The sequence below is a fragment of the Chiloscyllium plagiosum genome, chromosome 30 (genome assembly GCF_004010195.1).
Source record: "Chiloscyllium plagiosum isolate BGI_BamShark_2017 chromosome 30, ASM401019v2, whole genome shotgun sequence".
NCBI classification, from domain to species: domain Eukaryota; kingdom Metazoa; phylum Chordata; class Chondrichthyes; order Orectolobiformes; family Hemiscylliidae; genus Chiloscyllium; species Chiloscyllium plagiosum.
This window is the reverse complement of record NC_057739.1, coordinates 32,851,126-32,870,735: the sequence shown is the minus strand read 5'-3', so window position 1 is coordinate 32,870,735 and position 19,610 is coordinate 32,851,126. Positions and strand designations below refer to the sequence as shown.

At 40.2% G+C, this 19,610-nt stretch overlaps 1 protein-coding gene across 11 annotated transcripts in view; it reads left to right on the top strand.

Annotated features, from left to right (window-relative positions):
- Positions 1-19,610, top strand: part of LOC122564877 (disabled homolog 2-interacting protein-like) — a 684,630-nt gene that overhangs the window by 409,056 nt on the left and 255,964 nt on the right. For all 11 annotated transcript variants that reach the window (XM_043720268.1, XM_043720274.1, XM_043720269.1 and 8 more), the window contains one exon: positions 16,770-16,873. In XM_043720268.1, the coding sequence (XP_043576203.1) occupies positions 16,770-16,873 (104 nt within the window). The remainder of the gene's footprint in view (positions 1-16,769; positions 16,874-19,610) is intronic.

Genomic DNA, 19,610 nt, shown 5'->3' with positions numbered 1-19,610 from the left:
GTGCTCAAATTCTGTAGAAATGTGGAAAAAGAAGATTTAAAGGGACTTTAAGATTGGAAGTCTGGCTTTGGGGTTCTTTGGGATTAGACATTAAGCAGAATAGATGAGGAGGAACTTTGGATCAACAATCCTACTTGGAAATGTTAATTATATCCTAATAAATCAAGCCAAGTGCTTCATAGAAAAATGATTATGCACCCAGGAATTAAACAGAAACATTTGAGAAGTTTGCTTAGACATTTAAACTGATTTTACACTCAGGCTAGCTCCAGTGGTAGATATAACAAGTTGGAACTGAATGCAGCAAACGTTTTATTAATCAGCACCTATGGGATCAGGAGTGTGCTGGTTGATAAAGTATTCCAGTTGATCAAGAGTAATAGAAACACAAAGCAGGGGGTATACCCATCATTGTTATACTTTATTTATAGCATAAATCACTTAAATAATAATGCAACTTTGACTTAATCAAAACTTATCGGCTGACTTCTCATGTACACCCTAAACTGACTACTTAGATGTCATGGAGATTGCAATAGTACAGTAAACTTCCAGTATTTGATGTATTTCGTTTTTGCCAGTTTTTTTCAATACTGCCAGTTCATAAGATACTGTTTAAAACAAAGTTTGCTGTACTGTGATGAAACATGATACTGTTCAAGAAGTCATGAGAGAAAATAAAAAAAATTTAAATTAAATTCATAAAAATGCAAGTTTCCTGCCTGCAACAACCCAGGAGGTATGAAGCTAATTTTATTTTTCGCATTGCTTCACATTGTCAATCATTTGGATGGCTATTTGAGTATGATGGAGTTTATCATATTCTTGTTGGTAAAGTATAATAACCATTGCTGAAAGATGAGAAGCTGAAGATTTTCATCTTGCACTTATCAGAACTACCAAGCAAGAAATAAACTTGATCAAAGGGATACCATTTTATACAGAATGAGAAGTGAGTGCTGATTGGTTGGGCTATCTTTGGCATGAGGCAATAAAAACAGTTTACTGTCAACCTTAATTCTCAGACTAGGCAGGTAGATCCTGATTGGTCAAAGTTTTACCACCAGGATAAGGCACAATTTTTTTTTATCCTTGAAAAAGATACAAGATATAAACAAATTCCTTTTGCCTACACAAAACAGGATTCCTGAGTATCTACGAGCATAGCTTCCAGCACATGCAAAAGCATTGTATTGTGAGCCCGACTGATGATCTTAAATTATTTTCCAGCGTAACTCGTAGCACAGTCTGTTATTTAATAAAATGATTTCCAATGGCAGAGTTCCTTCTAATAGTGGATATATTTTTCCATTATTAGATGCAATACTTATCCACCATTAGATGTGATTCTAGCTCTACTAGACATGCTGGGTAGTTGTAGCATTTTCTGTTTGTATTTCAGATTTCTGGAAAATCCAATATTTTGTTTTTGTAAACAAGTAGCTGATTCAATGTGTTGCGTAGATTAGTAATTTGTATCCCTTCTTTTCAGGATACCTGTTATGGTCATGTTAAGTACCAATTTTTACAGAAATAGCTAGACCAAATTATTAATATGCGTCTTAGAAATTTTGATAAAAATGAATTATTTCTGAGTGATTAAATTCCTTGAACCTTTCAGGGGTAGTAGAAGTCTAATAATTTTAAGGCAAAATCAATTGGTTATGTTGCCGGTATGTTTAAAAAAAGTTTTAAGTAGGCTATTTATGCTATACAGGAGTGAATAGTATGTTGAAGTTAATTTGACTGATTCTTAAGCTGAAGGTACAACTGTCACTGTTTTATGCCACTAAATTGCCTCAATTTATAAAACAATAACAATAGCTTTGAGTCCAACTGCATATAGTGTTTAGTTGTTGTACAGATTTAATGTGTTTTTCCATAATATAAAACTCAAAATAAATGATGTATGCTACAATAATCAAACTCATTAGCTTTGTTGCACAGAGCTTTCTGTTCTCTGCTATACACCTAAGGGTGTTGTTAACAACAGCTACAACAATTTTTAATTTCTAGCTTCTTCTGTCTGTGACAATGATGATTTTTTTTCCTAATCTTAACCAATAGCTTAAGTTAATTTGCCACTACACATTTTGAATTTCTAATATAACATATGAGCGATAAGATTTTTGAATGTTATGCTATTTTCCCCAAAACCTGCTGTACAATTTCTAGGTATTTTTAAACACTTAAACAATAACTTCACTTTTAGAATGAAATTCACAATATTCTCTTTTGGACATTTCTGTATTGCTAACAAGTAGAACAGAATGAATCAGCTTATTTGGATCAAGAATATATGATGAGGTTTCAAAACATCAAATTGTATATTCATGCTGACCTATTGAAAGATTCACTGAATGTTAGATGCGTGGGCCTCAGTATCCAGGCTGCAGCTGATAGTTGGACATCTGACAAAATTGGACACTAGAAGCGTATCGTACACCAGGAGAGGAGTTAACATCAGAAGGAGATCTGACATTAGAAGAAATGACAGCAGGAAGAGTTTGTAGGGTGGGGGAGAGAGGAAGTGATATTGAGTATTGAAAATCGAAAATCTATTTGACAGCGAAAGCCAATATTGTAAGGTTTGGAAGGGTGGGGTGCAGACACCAGAGGAGTTGTGAACATTGATAGAATATTTTCACGATCAGGAAACAAAACATTGGAAGGAGATTTGGACTATTGAAGGAGACTCTATCCAAGTAGGGAGTGGACATCAGGAAGGAAACTAAAATTAGAAAGGGCTCCATTCTTGGCTTGAGATCAGATACCGGGAAAGTGAACATCTTGAGAAAGAGTAGATAGTGAGAGGAGATTGTACATCAAAAATGATTTGACCAAGGAGTGGAAATGGTCGTGGGAGAAGATCACATGCAGAACACAAAGTGTTGGAAACCTTACCTTCTCCTTTCAACTACTGTCTCCTCTCTGCAGTTGCCGGGTTCACCAGGGGATCTGTGTTAAATGTAAAATAGATCATAAATATGATTCATGCAAGTTCAACAAAATACTGGAAATTGAACCAGTTTCTGGATAACACGTCAATTGCCCACTCAAACCTATCTAGTTGGCATGTTGAAATGTGTTTCTAATTTTTAAAAATATGTTTTAAACTCCGAACCCTAAATCCAAGGCATCAAATTTTATCCTTGGTAAGAATACAGGACAGATTTATAGAATCATACCAGTGATAAGTGGCTTGTTATGTGGAAAAACTGAAGAACTGGGGTTGTTTGCTTTAGAGCAGCAGAATGTTATGGTGAGATTTAATAAAGGTATTGAAAATGATAAAGTGTTATGATTGAGTGAAATAAGGAAAAGCAGGCAAAAGAACCAGAAGGGATACCAGGAGAATGTTTTCTTACACAAGAAATTATGATGATCTGGAATTATTGCCTGAATGAATCTGCTTCCATTATTCTATGGTAATTATTTAAAAGTTTGATCTTCAAACTATATTTGGACTTTTACCTGAAAAGGAAAATAATTTAGAGCTATGGGAAAACAATAGGAGAGCAGGACTGAATGAATAGCTATTTCAAACTGCTAGCACAAACAAGATAGGCCCAATAAACACCTCCAGTGCTGTATAATTCTTCATTTTTATGTTAGATACTTCACAGGTTAGACCATAAGACACAGGAATGGAAGCAAGGCCATTCAGCCCATTGAGTTCATTCCGCCATTTAATCATGGCTGATGTGTGTTTCAATTCCACTTACCCGCACTCTCCCCATAGCCCTTAATTCCGAGCAAGATCAAGAATTTATCAATCTCTGACTTGAAGACACCCAATGTCCCGGCCTCCTGCGCTCCGTGGCAATGAATTCCACAGGCCCACCACTCTCTGGCTGAAGAAATGTCTCCTCATTTTTGTTCTAAATTATCCCCTCTAATTTTAAGGCTGTGCCCACAGGTCCTAGTCTCCCTGTCTAATGGAAACATCTTCCCAGCGTCCACCCTTTTTAAGCCATGCACTATTTTGTACCTTTCTATTAGATCTCCCCTAAATCTTCTAAACTGAAATGAATACAATCCCAGGGACCTCAGTCGCATATCTTACGTTAGGTCTACCATTCCAGGGAGCATCAGTGTGAATCTCCACTGGACACGCTGCAGTACCAGTATGTCCTTCCTGAGGTGTGGGGCCCAAAATTGGACACCGTATTTCAAATGGGGCCTAACCAGAGCTTTATGAATTCTCAGAAGCATGTCGCTGCTTTTATATTCAACCCTCTTGAGATAAATGATAACATTTGCTTTCTTAACCACGACTCAACCTGCAAATCAACCTTTCAAGAATCCTGGACTAGCATTCCCAGATCCCTTTGTACGTTGGTTTTGTGTATTTTCTCACCATTTTAAAAAAAAAATGTCCATGCCTGTATTGTTTTTTCTAAAGTTCAAGACCTCGCACTTGCTCATGTTGAAAAAAACCGGTTCACTTGTTTGGTTACAAAGATTTATGGAATAAGAGGAGTAGCCGCCAGATGATATACTAAATCAGTACATGTTCTTTCGTCACTCAGATGTGGATCTGAATTTCACCCAGATTTATTAAGAATGAAGTTCTCTTTTCTTAGAAGCAGTTAAAACTGAAGTATAGAAGTAGGGCAAAATAGTGATAGTCTTATACGTAGTTCACCATCTCTGGAATTCTTTATAAAATATGCAAAAAGAGCCTCAATGGACCAGAGTTTTCAGTTGTTGGTAGTGCTTGTGACTCTGAGGAGATGTATTTCTTTTCAGTTCACTCCTACTGGCACCTACCTGATAATGTAGAAGATTGCCTGCCTATGTCCTTCCCACAAATAAGCAGAACAAAGTTAACCTGACCAGTTACCAATCTCTAACAAAACAAAACTGAAATTGCTGGAGAAACTCAGCAGGTTTGGCAGCATCTGTAGTATGAAAACAGAGTTAACATTTTCAATCCATTGACTCTTCATCAGAACTGATAGTAGTAGGAAACATAGTATTTATGCTGAAAGGGAAGAAAGAGAGGTGAACGGATGGTGGAGACAGAGCCCAGAGCAAGACATGAAAAGAGTAGGTAAACAAGGAGATTATGGATAGAAGAAAATCTGAATAAGTGATCATGAAGACTAGGAGTGAGAAAATGGGTTAGCTGTTCTAAATGCAACCCAAATGATGTGATAATGGGCCTAGGAGTACATGGGAATGTATGACTGTGCTAAAACCAACCCATGTCATAACTGGACTGGGTGTGGTGTGGGTTAAAAAAGAACATGAAAGAATGGAATCTACAGTTATTGAACTTGATGTTGAGTCCTAGAGATTGCAGGGACCCAAGCAAGAAATGAATTGTTATTCTTTAAGCTGGCAGTGAGGCTCGCTGAAATACTGCAACAGGCTCCAACAGAAATGTTGCCATGGAGACATGTGGTGTGTTGAAGTGGCAGGCAATTGAAAGCTCAGGATCATGTTTGCAGACAGAGTGTAGGTGTCCTGCAAAGTGGTCACCCAACCTATGTTTCATCTCCCCAGTGTAGAGGAGACCACATTGTACACAGTGAATACAGTAGATTAGATTGAATGAAGTACAAATAAATAGTTTCCTCGGGAAGCTGTGTCTGGGGCCTTGGATGGGAGGAGGTAAATAGGCAAGTATTAAACCTTTTGCAATTGCATGACAAGGTGCGTGGAGGTGTGAGGAAATGTTGGGAATGGAGGAGGAGCTACCCAGAGTGTCCCAGAAGGAATGGTCCCTGAAGAATGCTAATGAGTTGAGAGGGGAATGTGTGTCTGGTTATCACATTACAGGTGACAAAAATGGTGGCTTATGATTCTTTGGGTATTTCAAGCCCACACTTACCAGCCCACCAGCCTCTGCATCCAATCATTGTTGAGGGAGGGAAGAAAAGTTGGGAGAGCAAAAGTGTGGGAGAAGGGTGGAAAATGGCTAAAAGCCCCGTTGACCATGGTAGTGGGAAATCATCCATTGAGGGAAAAGGTGCATATTTCTGAGGCCCCCGCTGTGGATGGTGGCGTCATTAGAACAGATGTGATGGAGATAGAGAAATTGGGAGAAGCAAACTGAGTCCTTACAGGAAGCAGTGAGAAAGGATGTATAGTAGAGGTGACTGTGGGAGTTGTTGGGCTTCCAGTGTACATCGATGGCCAGTCTTTCCCTCGAAGTGGAAACAGCTGTCGAGGAGGGGAAGAGAGGAATCAGATGGACCAGGTAAAGGTGAAAGCAGGGTGGAAATTGCAAGTGAAATTGATAAATTTTTCCAATTCTGAACAAGAGAAGGAAGCAGCACCGATTATGTCATTAATGTACTGGAGAAAGAGTTGTGGGAAGCAACCTGAGTTAGATTGGAATAAGGAATGTTCCACATACCCCACAAAGGAACAGGCATAACTGGAGCCCATATGGGTACCCACAGCCACACTATGGACCTGAGGAAACTGAGAGGAGTTCAAGAGGAAGTTGTTCAAAGTGAGGATGAACTCAGCTAACTGGGGTAGGGTGGTTGTGGTGTATGGATTGGTTTAGACTGTCTTTCCAGGAAGAAGCAGACCATCCTGATGGGGATGGATGTGTAAAGGGATTGCATGTCCATGGTGAAGAAGAGGCAGCTGCTGCCTGCAAACTGGAAATATTGAAACTGACGTAAAGTGCATGCATGTAAATGGAGAGGGACTGTACAAGGAGAGAAGAAATAGAGTCGATGTAGGATGAAATAACAGCGGGGTAGGAACAGGCAATCCTGTTTGTGGATTTTGGGGAGAAGGTAGAAGTGGGCTGTATGGGATTGGGGGTCTGTGAACTGAGAGTCTGTCGAACAGGGGGAGATCCCCAATTGAGATGAGGTTAGTGACAGTCACGGAAATAATGGTCTCATGCTCGATGGTGGGGCCATGGTCTAGGGGTGATAGGAGGAGGTGTCCAAGAGCTGGTGTTCAGCTTGCACAAGGTAGAGGTCAGACAACAACAACCCCACCCCAGCTGATAGCCTGATGATAAAATCAGGGTTGGATCTCAGAGCATGGAGTGCAGTCAGTTCAGAAGGAGGTAGTTTCAAATGGCTAAGGGGGTGGGTCGAGAAATTAAGTTGACTGATGTCACATTGACAATTCTCAATGAACAGTTAAGTGCAGTTGTTTCATTTTATTAATTGTTTTTATTCCTTTGAAAATCTGTAAACTGATTACATCATTCTTACCCTCAAGTTACTGAATTAGCAATACCTGCCTCACAGCTGCCCCATTTAGGTTCCATCAGTTATCTCATCACAGTCTTGATCCAAACATCAACAAAAGGTGTAACTGTTAGAGGAGAAATGATTTACAACCCGCAATATCAGTGCAACAAGGAGCCCCAGCAAATTTTCGCTTATTGGAGATCCAAGGAAAAGCCCTCTAGTATCTGAAGTTATACCTGACATAAGATTGTGGGAGAGATTTATAGCTGTAAAGAGAGAAAACTCAACCATTTCCATCATTGTTTTATAGCACATTTTCAGTATCTCATGAAAGGACAGTGTCACAAATCCGAGAGGGAATATAGAAAGAAAAAGTGTGGAAGGGGATTTGTTAGAGGGGTGCTTTTAAACATTCTTTAAAAAAATCTATTGACATTGCTGATATCAAGAATATCCAGTATTGCCAGTTATTAAAGACTGTCTCTGTCTCTGAATTACAGCTGCAGCTGTGTCACTGGGGAGGTGTGAAATGAAGGCCAGCAATTCCCGATAGAGAGGGAGAGAAAACTGGAGGGAGAACCTGCATCTTCATTTGTAAATACAGAGGAGTATTGGGGTCAGGTCATCCACTCATGGCTTGGGATGTTCTATAAAACACAGAAATCAAACTGGTCCAGGGTAGAAAATTACATAAAAGGAAAAATCTTACCCTTCAATTGTCTTTTTCAGGCGTACCTTAGAATATTTAGTAAAGATAGCATTGCCAGATCCAGTGATATAAGTTATTTACACCTTAGGGCATGGTTTGGGACACAGGGATGAAAAGTTTAAAATAGGTTTACTGTGGTAGTCTTTATTCAGCAGTACACTAAGAAAATATCTTCTGGAGTCCCACTCCAGGCATTTGTCTACACTTCTGGATTGATTCTTCAGTTTAATACCAAGGGACAACACTATAGGAGGAGGGAGGTGGTGGCACCGTCATAATGTAACTGGACTCTCAATCCAGAGTACCAGACTAATGTTCTTAGGACATGGCAGATAAAATTTGAATTCTGTGAGACCTGAAATGAAAAGCTAACCTAATGCCTGTAATGTAGCCATTATCGGTCATAATAAAAATCCATCTGACTCATGAATGCCTTTTTAAGAAGAAAATCTGCCTATCATCTCTTGCCTACATGTGATTCCAGTTCCACAGCAATATGATTGACTCTTAACTGCTATCTGAAATGGCTTGACAAGCTACTGGTATCAAATTGCTACAAACCAAAAACAGAAAGGAAACTAGACTAACTGCCCAGCTTCTCCCCAAGCACCAGAAACCACAAACTCCGTCCCATTCATTCTGCAAAGTCCTGTGTACTAACATCTGGAGGCTTCTTCAAACATGGGAGTGCTGTCCCACAGACTGGTGAAGCAACAGCCTGAATATCATACTCACCATGTTAAACCTTTATAGACACCATCATCCCTGGATATGTCCTGTTCCACTAACCGCCTGAGTTGCCATTGCAGTGGTATACAGTCAGCAGGGAATTGGCCTAAGAATCTTCAGTATTAACTCTGGGCACATGAAGTCTCAAGACATCAAGTGAAACATGAGCAAAGGAACCTCCTGCTCTGTCACCAAGAGGCACTTAGTAACACAATTGACTGAGCTGACTAGGTGCTAAAGGGCATAACTGCTAGACTTAATTCTACAACAAGTGGTGAAGAAAAGTCTGTCTTGATTTAATTCTCACCAATCTAGCTGTCACGAGTGTCTATCCATGACAATACTGGTAGGATTCATTATGGAGACAAAGTCCAGTCTTCACACTGAAGATGCACTCAATCTTGTGTGGTACTATCACCATGCTAAATGATAGAAGTTTTGAACATTCTAGCAACTTGAGACTCAGAATCTATGAGATGGTGTGGGCAATCAGCAGCAGAGTAGTATTCAACCAGAATTTCTAATCTCTTAGCCTGGCAAATCCGGACCAATGAAGAAGAATGCCTGTAGCACCAGGCATACTGAAAGAGGAGGTATCAATATGACAAAACTACTTGCATGCCTGAACCAAAAGAGCAGAATTGAGCCATTCGCCCAACAAGGCTGCTCCGCCAGTTGATCATGGCTGATATGTTTCTCAACCCCATTCTCCTGCCTTCTTCCCATAACTTTTGATCCCCTTATTAATCTGCCTAACATACGATGAATGACTGAGGATCCTGGGATTGTATTCATTAGAGTTTAGAAGGTTGAGGAGAGATCTAATAGAAACTTAAAAGTCTAATGCATGGCTTAGAAAGGGTAGATGCAAGGAATTTGTTTCCGTTAGGCGAGGATACTAGGACCCATGCGCGCCGCTTTCGAATTAGAGGGGGTCAATTTAGAACGGAAATGAGACATTTCTTCAGCCAGAGAGTTGTGGGCCTGTGGAATTCATTGCCACGGAGCGCAGTGGAGGGTGGGACGTTAGATATCTTCAAGGCAGCGATTGATAAATACTTGATCTCGCAAGGAATTAAGGGCTACGGGGAGAGTGCAGGTAAGTGGCATTGAAATGCCCATCAGCCATGATTAAATGATGGAGTGGACTTGATAGGCCGAATGTCCTTACTTCCACTTCTATGTTTTATGGTCTTTATCAAGAACCTATCTATCTCTGTTTAAATATGTTCACTGACTTGCTCTCCACAGCCCTTTTTGGCAATGAGTTCCACAGATTCACCAAACTCAGGCTGAAGAAATTCCTTTTCTTCATAGTTCTGAATGGTCTGCCTTCACTCTGAGGCTGTGCTGTCATGTCCTATTATTTCTTACCAGAAGAAACATGTTCTCCATATCCATTCTACCCAAGCCTCCGTATTATGTAAACTTCAATCAGCTCCCCCTTAACCTTCTAAACGCCATCGAGTACAGACCCATTGTCTTCAAGTGTTCCTCATATGGCAAGCCTTTTATCCCAGAATCATTCTTGTAATGCTCCTCTGGACCCCCGCTCCAATACCAGCACATCCTTCCATAGATACAGGACCCAAAACCACCTTCAACATTCCAAATGCAATCTGACCAGAGCCTTATACAGCCTCAGCAGTACACTTCTGTTCTTGTGTTCTAGCCCTCTTGAAATGAGTATTAATGTTACATTTGTTTTGCTAACTGCCAACTGAACCTGCATATTAACGTTTAAACAAAACTAAACTCTGGACTCCCAAGTCCCTTTGTGCTTCAGATTTCAGAAGCATTTCCCCATTTGGAAATCGTCTGGGCCTCTATTCTTCCTACAAAGTGTGTGACCTCACACTTTTCCACATTGCATTCCATCTGCCACTTCTTTGCCCACTCTCCAAGCCTGCCCAAGTCCTTCTGCAGCATCCTTGCTTCCTCAGCACTATCTGCCCCTCCACCTAGCTTTGTGCCATCTGCTAATTTAGCAACCATGCCCTCAGTTCCCTTTATCCAGCTCGTGAATGTACAATGTGAATAATTGTAGTCCCTGCTGAGCTCCACTACTCACTAGCTGCCATCACAGGAAAGATCTCTTTATACTTACTCTGTGTCTTCTGCCAGTCAGCCAATCCTCTATCCATGCCAGTATGTTGCCCCTAATTATAGGGGCTCTTATGCTATTCAGCAGCTTCAGTGCAACACTTTGTCAAAGGCCTTCTGGAAATTCAAATTGAACATATCCACTGATTGTCTTTTGTCTAATTTGCTCGTTACCTCCTCAAAGAATTCTAGCAAATCATACCAACGACTGAAACCCATTGAGTTTGCACCATTCATAGAACGTGGGAATCACTGGTCAGCTAGCATTTATTGCCTGTCCCTAGTTGCCCTTGCAAAGATAATGGTGAGCTGCCTTCCTGAACCACTGCAGTTCATGTGCTGTAGGTTGACCCTCAGTGACCTTAGGGAGGAAATTCCAGGATCTTGACCCAGCAACGTTGAAGGAATATATATTTCCACGTCAGGATAGTGCACGGAATGGAGAAGAACTTGCTGGTCGCCCCAAGTATCTGCAGCTCTTGGCTTTTTAAATGGATGTGGTCATGTGTGTGAAAGATGCTGTCTGAGGATCTTTGGTTAATTTCTACAGTTTAGATAGTACACACTGCTGCTACAGAGCATTGGTGGTGGAGGGAGTGGATGTGGTGCCAATAAAGCAGGCTGCTTTGTTCTGGCTGGTGTCAAGTTTCTTGAATTTCGTTAGAATTGTGCTCGTTCAGGCAAGTGGTGACTATTCCATCACACTCCTGACTTGTGCCATGTAGATGATGGACAGGCTTTGATGAGTTGGAAGTGAGTTCCTTGCCAAAGTACTCCTATCCTCTGACCAGGTGTTGTAGCCACTAGTTATGTGACGAGTCCAATTGAGTTTCCAGTCAATGGTAACCTCAACGATGTTGGTAGATGGAGATGCAGTGATGATAACATCACTGAATATTAAGATGCCGGAGTTAAATTGCCTTTTAATGGAGTGGAAATTTGTCAAGATAAGTGGTGTGTGAAAGATTAATTATGAATTTGTTTTTAAAAAACAACCAACTGGAGAGATAACAGGTTGCAATATGATGAAATATACAATGGATTCTCAGGACATGTTCCAAAAAGGAATAAAACAAGTGGAATCAAGGAAAGTAACAGCATAGGTGGAATGTTGGCTGACAGAGTAAATGATGTTACTTGAGCCAAAAAAATGCATTTCAAGCACCACTACTATGCCCAACTTTTATTCTCAATGCTCATAAGTATTCTATTCCATTTTCCAGCAGTTTATTGCCTTGGCATCGCAAGTGTACATCCAACTACTACATAAATGTTCTGAGGGTTTCAGGTTCTAGTGTGTTTACAGACAGTGAATTCCAGATTCTCACCAACCTCCTGAGTGAAAAGGTATCTTCCTCACATCCCCTCTAAACTTCCTCCTCCTTACTTTAAATCTATGCCTCTGGTCATTATTTCTCCACCACAGGAAAAAGTTTCTTCCTGTCTTGCCTGTCTGTGCCCCTCAATTTTATGCATAACCTCAGTCCCCCTCAAAAGAAAACAACTCCAGCCTAACCAAACTCTCTTCATAACTGAAACCCTCCAGCCCAGCCAACATCCTGACAAATCACCTCTGCGCCATTTCCGGTGCAATCGTAGCCCTCATGAAATGTGGATTCCAAAACTGCACAAATATCCCACTATGGGAGAATCCAGCACATCAGCGTAAGGTGAAAGGCTGAAGCACTACAACCATAAATACCAAATGGATGATTCATTCCCTCTCCTGAAGTTTCTATCATCACAACTGACTGTATTACTTTTTGTATATCCAGAAATATTATCACACACACCCAAAAATGGTCTTTGAGAACATTCTGGCTATAGTACTGAAGACTTGCGTTTCAGAATAGCTATATGCCCCTAGCAAAGCTGGTCTAGTACAGCTACAACATGCACATCTACTGGTCAATGTGAAAAATTGTCCAAGTATATTCTGTCTTCACAGAACAAATTCAACCTGACCAATGACTGCTCCATCAGTCTACTGTCAATCATCTGCAAAGTGAGGAGAAGAGCCTCAAAATTGATATCAAGCAGCATTTGCAAAGGAATAATCTGCTTACTGATGCTCAGTTCAGTACTGCTAGGGCCACTCAGCTCCTGACCTCATTACCATCTTGATCCAAACATGGACAAAAGATATGAACTCCAGAGTTGAAGTGAAAGTGACTGCCCTTTACATCTTTGCAGGATTTAACTTAATATGAAATCATGAAGACCTAGCAAAAGTCGAGTCAGTAGGAATTGGCAGGGAACTGTCTGCTGTTTGGAGTGATATCTAACATAAAGGAATGGGTATGGTTGTTATAGGTCACCTCAGGATTGCAGAGGTTCCTCATGTCCAAGTATTTCACCTGCTTCAATGACCTTTCCTATGTCAGAAAGTCAGTGGTGGGGTTGTTGCTGATGATTGCACCATTCACAACTCCTCAGCTACTGAAGCATTGTGTATTCATATGCAGCAAGACCTGGACAACATCCAGGCTTGGGCTGATAAATGGCAAGTAACATTCTGCCACACAAATGCCAATTAATAACTATCTGCAACAAGAGAGAATTTAACCAATGTCCCTTGACATTGAATGGCATTACCATTGCTAAATCATTCATTGTCAATATCCTGGGGGCTACCATTGACAGGAAACTGATATAGGCCAGTCCTCAATACTATGACTACAATGGAAGGTTAGAGGTTAGGAATGCTGCAGCAAATAACTCACCTTTTGTCCCCAAAAACCTGTCCACCATCCACAAGGCACAAGACAGGAGTAGTTCCAATAGCATTTACAAAGTTCATCACCATCCAGTACAAAACAATCCATTTGATTAGCACTCCATCCTTCACTTGTAGCATTCACTCCCTTCATCACCAATGCTCAGTAATTTAAGTGTGTACCATTGGAAAAAATCCACTGCAGTAACTCACTAAGATTTATCTGATAGTACCATCCAAACCCAAAATCTTTGCCATTTAGAAAGACAAGGATAGCATGAATATGGGAATGCCAACACCTGCAAGTTGTACTCTATTCATTCACTGTTGTTGTCAAAATCCTGGATCCCTTCATCCAAATGACTGCAATGTTTAAAGGAGTCAGCTCACCATCAAGGGTAATTAGGAATGGGGAACAAATACTGGCCTAGCCAGTGACACCCATATCCCATTAACAATTTTTAAAATACTGCTCAAGTTCTCTTAAGACAAATCATTTATCTCTGAAAGTAATCTAGTAACCAGTGTCTGAACAGTCTCTAGTGCAATGACATCCCTCCTCAAAACTGCACTCAATACTGCAGGTATGACCTCTAATGTCTTGTACAGTTGCAGCAACACTTTTCTACTTTTATTCTATTTTCCTTTAGCAATAAATGTCTGTCTTATTACTGCTGTACTGGTATATTAGTTTTCTGCAATTTGTGCATTAAGCCACAGATTCCTCTGTACTGAAGCACCCTTAAATTTATCTACATTTGGATAATAAGTTACCTTTTTATTCTTCTGACCAAAATGGATAACCTCACTTATCCACATTAAATTCCATCTGCCAATTTTGGCCCAAGAACCTAACCAATCCATATCCAATTGTACATTTTTAATTTCTTTCTTGCAACTTACTTTCCCACCTATTTTAATGTCATCTGCAAATTTGACTCCAGTACTTTCCATTGCTGCATCCAAGTCATGAATATAAATTGTAAATATTTGGGGCCCATGGACCAAATCCTGTGGCACATCTTGCCAACCAGAAAATGACCAATTAACCCAGATTTTCTTCTTTCTGTCAGTAGGGTGTCCTCAATCAAAATTAATAAATTCCCCCAAACCTTAGTTCCTATTTTGTCTTCTATTTATAAGAGTCACACTTCTTCCTTAATTAGTTTTAATTTTACTCATGCTGCTTATATTTCATTTTTACCTATTGAAGAGGAGCATAAGAACTTAAGAAATAGGAGCAGAGTAGGCTTTTCAGCTTCACGCAAAATCATGGCTAATCTGCCTAGGACTCAAATCCGTTTTCATGTCAACTTAGCACAGCTATCAATTTCCTGATATTTCAAAATATGTCTACCTCCATTTAAATCTATCCTTCACAACTCTTAAGGGTAGATGAGGAGGAACAGTAACTCATCTTCCACGTAGGTACCTTACAGCCATCAGGACTCAATACTGAGTTTAACAGTACATGAACAGCTTCCTCCATGTCAGTTACTTACTCCTAGATCCTGCTTTGAATGGGTTGCTCCCAACACAGCCGACCCATTTTCAATCATTTACACTTCTTGTCAGCACCCTGCCCAGCAATTTTGTCTTTATTTGCCTACTGTAGGGGTTGTAATGAGGTCAGCCAGCTAGACCACATAGAATATGAGATTCCAGATTGGGGCTGTTAATCTGATCCAATCGGGAAGACTGAGCTGACATAAAACGATAAATGTCAAGGATATTGGATCCTTGAATGCCTGACTCAGTGAGAGACAGCACTGTTTTCAAAGGCTATGCATTTGTGAATAAAGTGTGATTGGCAATGGGATGCCAGCCTCTGAATTATTTCACCTATCCCTTTTTCTCCTGTCTTTGGGCAGTGTCTTCTTGTACTCTATTCACCCAGCTTCTTCCATCAACATAAATACTAGCCTTTATAAACCATTTTCAGTTCTGATGAAGGCTCACTAGACTCAAAACATTATTTCTGTTTTTCTCTGTACAGATACTGCTAGATCTGCTGGGTTTCTCTCACACTTTCTGTTGTTGTATTTTTTTTAAAACATAGGGACCAAAACTGTACACAGTATTCTAGATGCAGCCTCACCAACAACCTGTACAGTTGTAACAAGAATTCCCTGTTTTTAAACTCCAATAGCTAGTAATAAAAGCCAAAATTCCATTGGCCTTGACAAAGCTTTGACAGAGGGTCAGTTAGACTCGAAATGTCACCTCTCTTTTCTCTCCTTACAGATGCTGCCAGACCTCCTGAGATTTTCCAGCATTTTCACTTTTGGTTCCAAAATTCCATTTGCCTGTTTACTGCATTGCATACTAACCTTTTTGTTTCATGAACAAGAACACCCAGATTCCTTTCTGCTATACTTTTTTGGAGTCTCTTTGTTAAATAATTTTCTCCCTTTTGATTCTTCCTACCAAATGCAGTTTCCTACATTAAACCTCACAAGTTCCTACATTAAACTCCATATGCCAAGTTGTTACACACTCATTCAGCTTATCCATGTCCACTTTTAGGTTCCTTATGTAATCATCACAACATGGCTTCCCATCTGTTTTATATCATTAATAAATATGGATATATTGCAGTCTCTCTACTCTCCAAGTCATTAACATAGTAAATAATTGAGGTTCAGGGAGTTCTGGTGTGCTGGTTAACATTCTGCCCTCAACCAGTGCCACCACACAAATTATTGCCGGTTACTTGTGACTCTTGTGCAGGTTATGTGACAGCTGTGTTTGGCTAAATTACAAAAATTGGCAACATAAACTGTGGTATGAAAGAAAGTTGTTACATCTAGCATATGATTTGGTAGAACACTTGCCAATTATCTTTTCTAATTTTCTCCCTATTCATTTCTCTTTCTGCTGCAGTGACAATAACATGCCAAGTCTTCATTCCAAAGGTTCTCAGAACACTTTTCTTTTAACATTGTCTCAGCTATCCATTTCCTGTGTGTAAACCAAAACAGCAGTTGTTAGTTGCATAGTAAATTATGGAGAGCATTAGAGCTGAGCTCACTGTAATCTTCAACAGAATTTCAAGCAAGCTTATTTTGCCACCAGGCCAATCATCAGGCTGATGATCTTCGCTTCCTGGCATTCCACGTGACTGCACGAATCACTGGGGTTTTCTTAGTCTGTTGGCTCAGACTACAGCATAATACGCATTACCAAGCATACAATTAAAATTTAAATTAAAATACATCAAAACTTGTTCAAATTCCAGCAACAATAAGTTTATGTGAAAATGATCTTGAAACAATTAAGTTTTCTAGTTAGCTATCTTGTCATAGTCACCAAAATAGATTTGTCAATGTTTTCTTCATAGATTCTCCAATTGAGAGACCTGGCCGGAGACGCAGCATGCCGGGGAACACTCCCGAGGATAACCCCACCGTGGAACCACCCACTTCTACATCCTTTCGTGTGACGGTAAAACTGTTTAAAAATTTAACGACTAGGTTAAGACTATTTGTTTGAATTTTTATCATTGAAATATTTAATTTCCCTGGTCCTATCTCACTTATACGTGCCCCGGGCCATTTTTAACTCCCCAGCTTTAAACTTAACCCCTGCCTGAGTCCAGTATCGATGATACAAGCTTGGTGGGTGGGTGCAAGACAGTGCAGCCATGCACTCTCAGAAACAATTTACAGCGGTGGGTTAAGAAGGTGGGACAGCTTGGGGTAGAGCAGAAAAGGGCATTAAACAGTTCAATACAAAGTATGGAACCTTAAGACTTTAGTTTTAGTTATTATACATTGGTTAAGAGTGCTCCCCCTTCTTATTCACTAGAAAATTATTTATTAAAAATTAACTTGTCTGCCCTCTTCTGGTGTGTTCCTCTTTCACATCTTGTGCTCTGCCAAATGAAATCACAAGACTTTAAAATATAGTCATAACCCACTGTTATTAAACACAACATTTGAATTTGTTTTTTTGAGGCCCTGTTTTGCTTAGTGCAAGACCAGCAAGGGTCAGGTGAAAGTTCCCTACAAGGATATGAAACACTTGCACGCTTTGTTCTCACCAGACACAATTCTTGCTGTCTTACTGTTTGACATTTCTTCTATGTAAAATGCCATGAAATATTTATTTGCTATGTCATGTATCTGCAAATTCCTGTTGTTACCTTGATTTATGAAATAGCCAATAGATCCACTCTGACTTACCCGTGCAATCTCACATTTATCCATTTCCTAAATAATTTGGACACAAATAGTAATTCTTGTGATGGATTATAATGCAAGTTTAGGATAAAGACCCAAGAGTGATGAAGTATCTGTGCATGAAATGTTATGTCTTATTCTTCAAATTAAAGCCCAGAATTGAAAAAAAAAACAAAATGAACTCTGCCTGATTGAAATATAGGCCCGGATTTTCCACTGACTGGACGGCCATTATTCTCATGTAGGTGGGAGCTAAGCATCGGAACTCTGTGGAATTCCAATCACAGCAAACTCCAAAGGAATTAGAGTGACTGAGTTATAGGATATTGCAGGATGGAAAGAGGCCCTTTGGCATGTTGTATTCATGCCAGTCATCAAACATTCATCTATTCTAATCCCATTTTCGAGCACTTGGTCCATAGTGTTGCATGCTATGGCATTTCAAGTGTTCGTCTAAATCGTTCTTAAATGTCTTGAGGATTCCTGCCTTTATTATCCTTTCAGGCTTTGAGTTCCAAATATCCACAATTCTCTGGGTGAAAATATTTCTCAACTCCCCTGTAAACCTCCCACTTCTTACCTTAGAACTGTGCCAATGATTATTGACCCCTCTGGTAAGGGTAAAAGCTTCTCTCTGTCTACCCTGTCTGTGCCCTCAGAACTTCATACACCTCCATCTGATTTTATCTAAGGCTTCTCAACTTTAATCAAATCAACGCCAGTCTATCTAGTTTCTTTTCATAGCTAAATTGCTCCAGCCCAGGCAACATCATAGTGAATCTCCTCTTCACCTTCCCAAGTACAAACATATCCATTCTGCAGTGCAATGACCAGAACCACATACAGTACTCCAACTAATTTCCTGGGAAATTGTATTTTCTGTTGGCCAATTCCGTTACACCTGGAGCTCTCCAAAAGGCCCTATTTAAGTCAAAGATTTCAGAGTTCCAGTGAAATTAATTAAAATAATTAGAGGAAATGTTGGGCTATTAAATGTTGCCCAATGCCTTAGAAATCTAAAACTGACTCCACAGTTAAGTGTCTTACTCCCAAAAACATCTCCTCCCTGATTTCAACCTGAACCTCTGCTGCAGGACCAACAGGACCTGACACCAGCCCCCCTCCCTGTAGTGGACCCAACCTGAAACCCAAGTCCCCTCCAACAGACCCAACATAATTTCTCGCAGCCACCCCAATCTACCTGAAACACTGCATCCCTTGCCTTTCCACCTTGTACTCTGAAAACCTATCCAACTGGCTCCCTACCCACCTGCAGCCTACTTATTTGGCAACCTACCCCCTATTCATCTGGCATTCTAGCATTGGCACTCTACTTAACTGGCACCTGCCCACATGGTATCCTATTACCTAACACCCTACCCCTATCCATGTGCTGTCCACCCAGATGGCACCGTACTTACCTCATACCCCATCCAGCTGGCATTCTGACCTGGTACCCTACTCGCTTTTCATCTGGCATCATATCCCAGCATCCTGTACCCTCCCCAGCTGGTACCTGACCCTTACCCCAGTATTCTTCTGGTACTCTACACTATCACCAGTTTAACATTACATTTACCTTAAGAACTTACGGTTTGACAGCAGCTGTCAAGGTAACCATTTGGACCCTTAAATTTCTGAAGATAAAAGTGACTGCTGTGAGAAAGTGGCATGCTTTGCTTTCCTCAGACAACTCTGTGCTGCAAAAGAACTGTCAGAATGGAAGTACAGCAGTACGTTTCTAAGGGAGCCTCGAGTGCAATCTTCTCTCAGAAAGGGAGGACCCTGCTTTCATTAAAAAATAATCAATGGCCAGCCCATAGGTGTAGTCACAACAGGGTTATATTCCAGACTGACATTTCCATCTGGAATGTGACCCGTTGTAAAGTGCCCATTTTTAAGAATCATTGTATAAGGCTGCTAAGTTCCAGAAATTAACTTTAGTGAGATTGAACATAGAAGTTAATCATGAAATCCATAACATACAGGTCTGAAAAAAA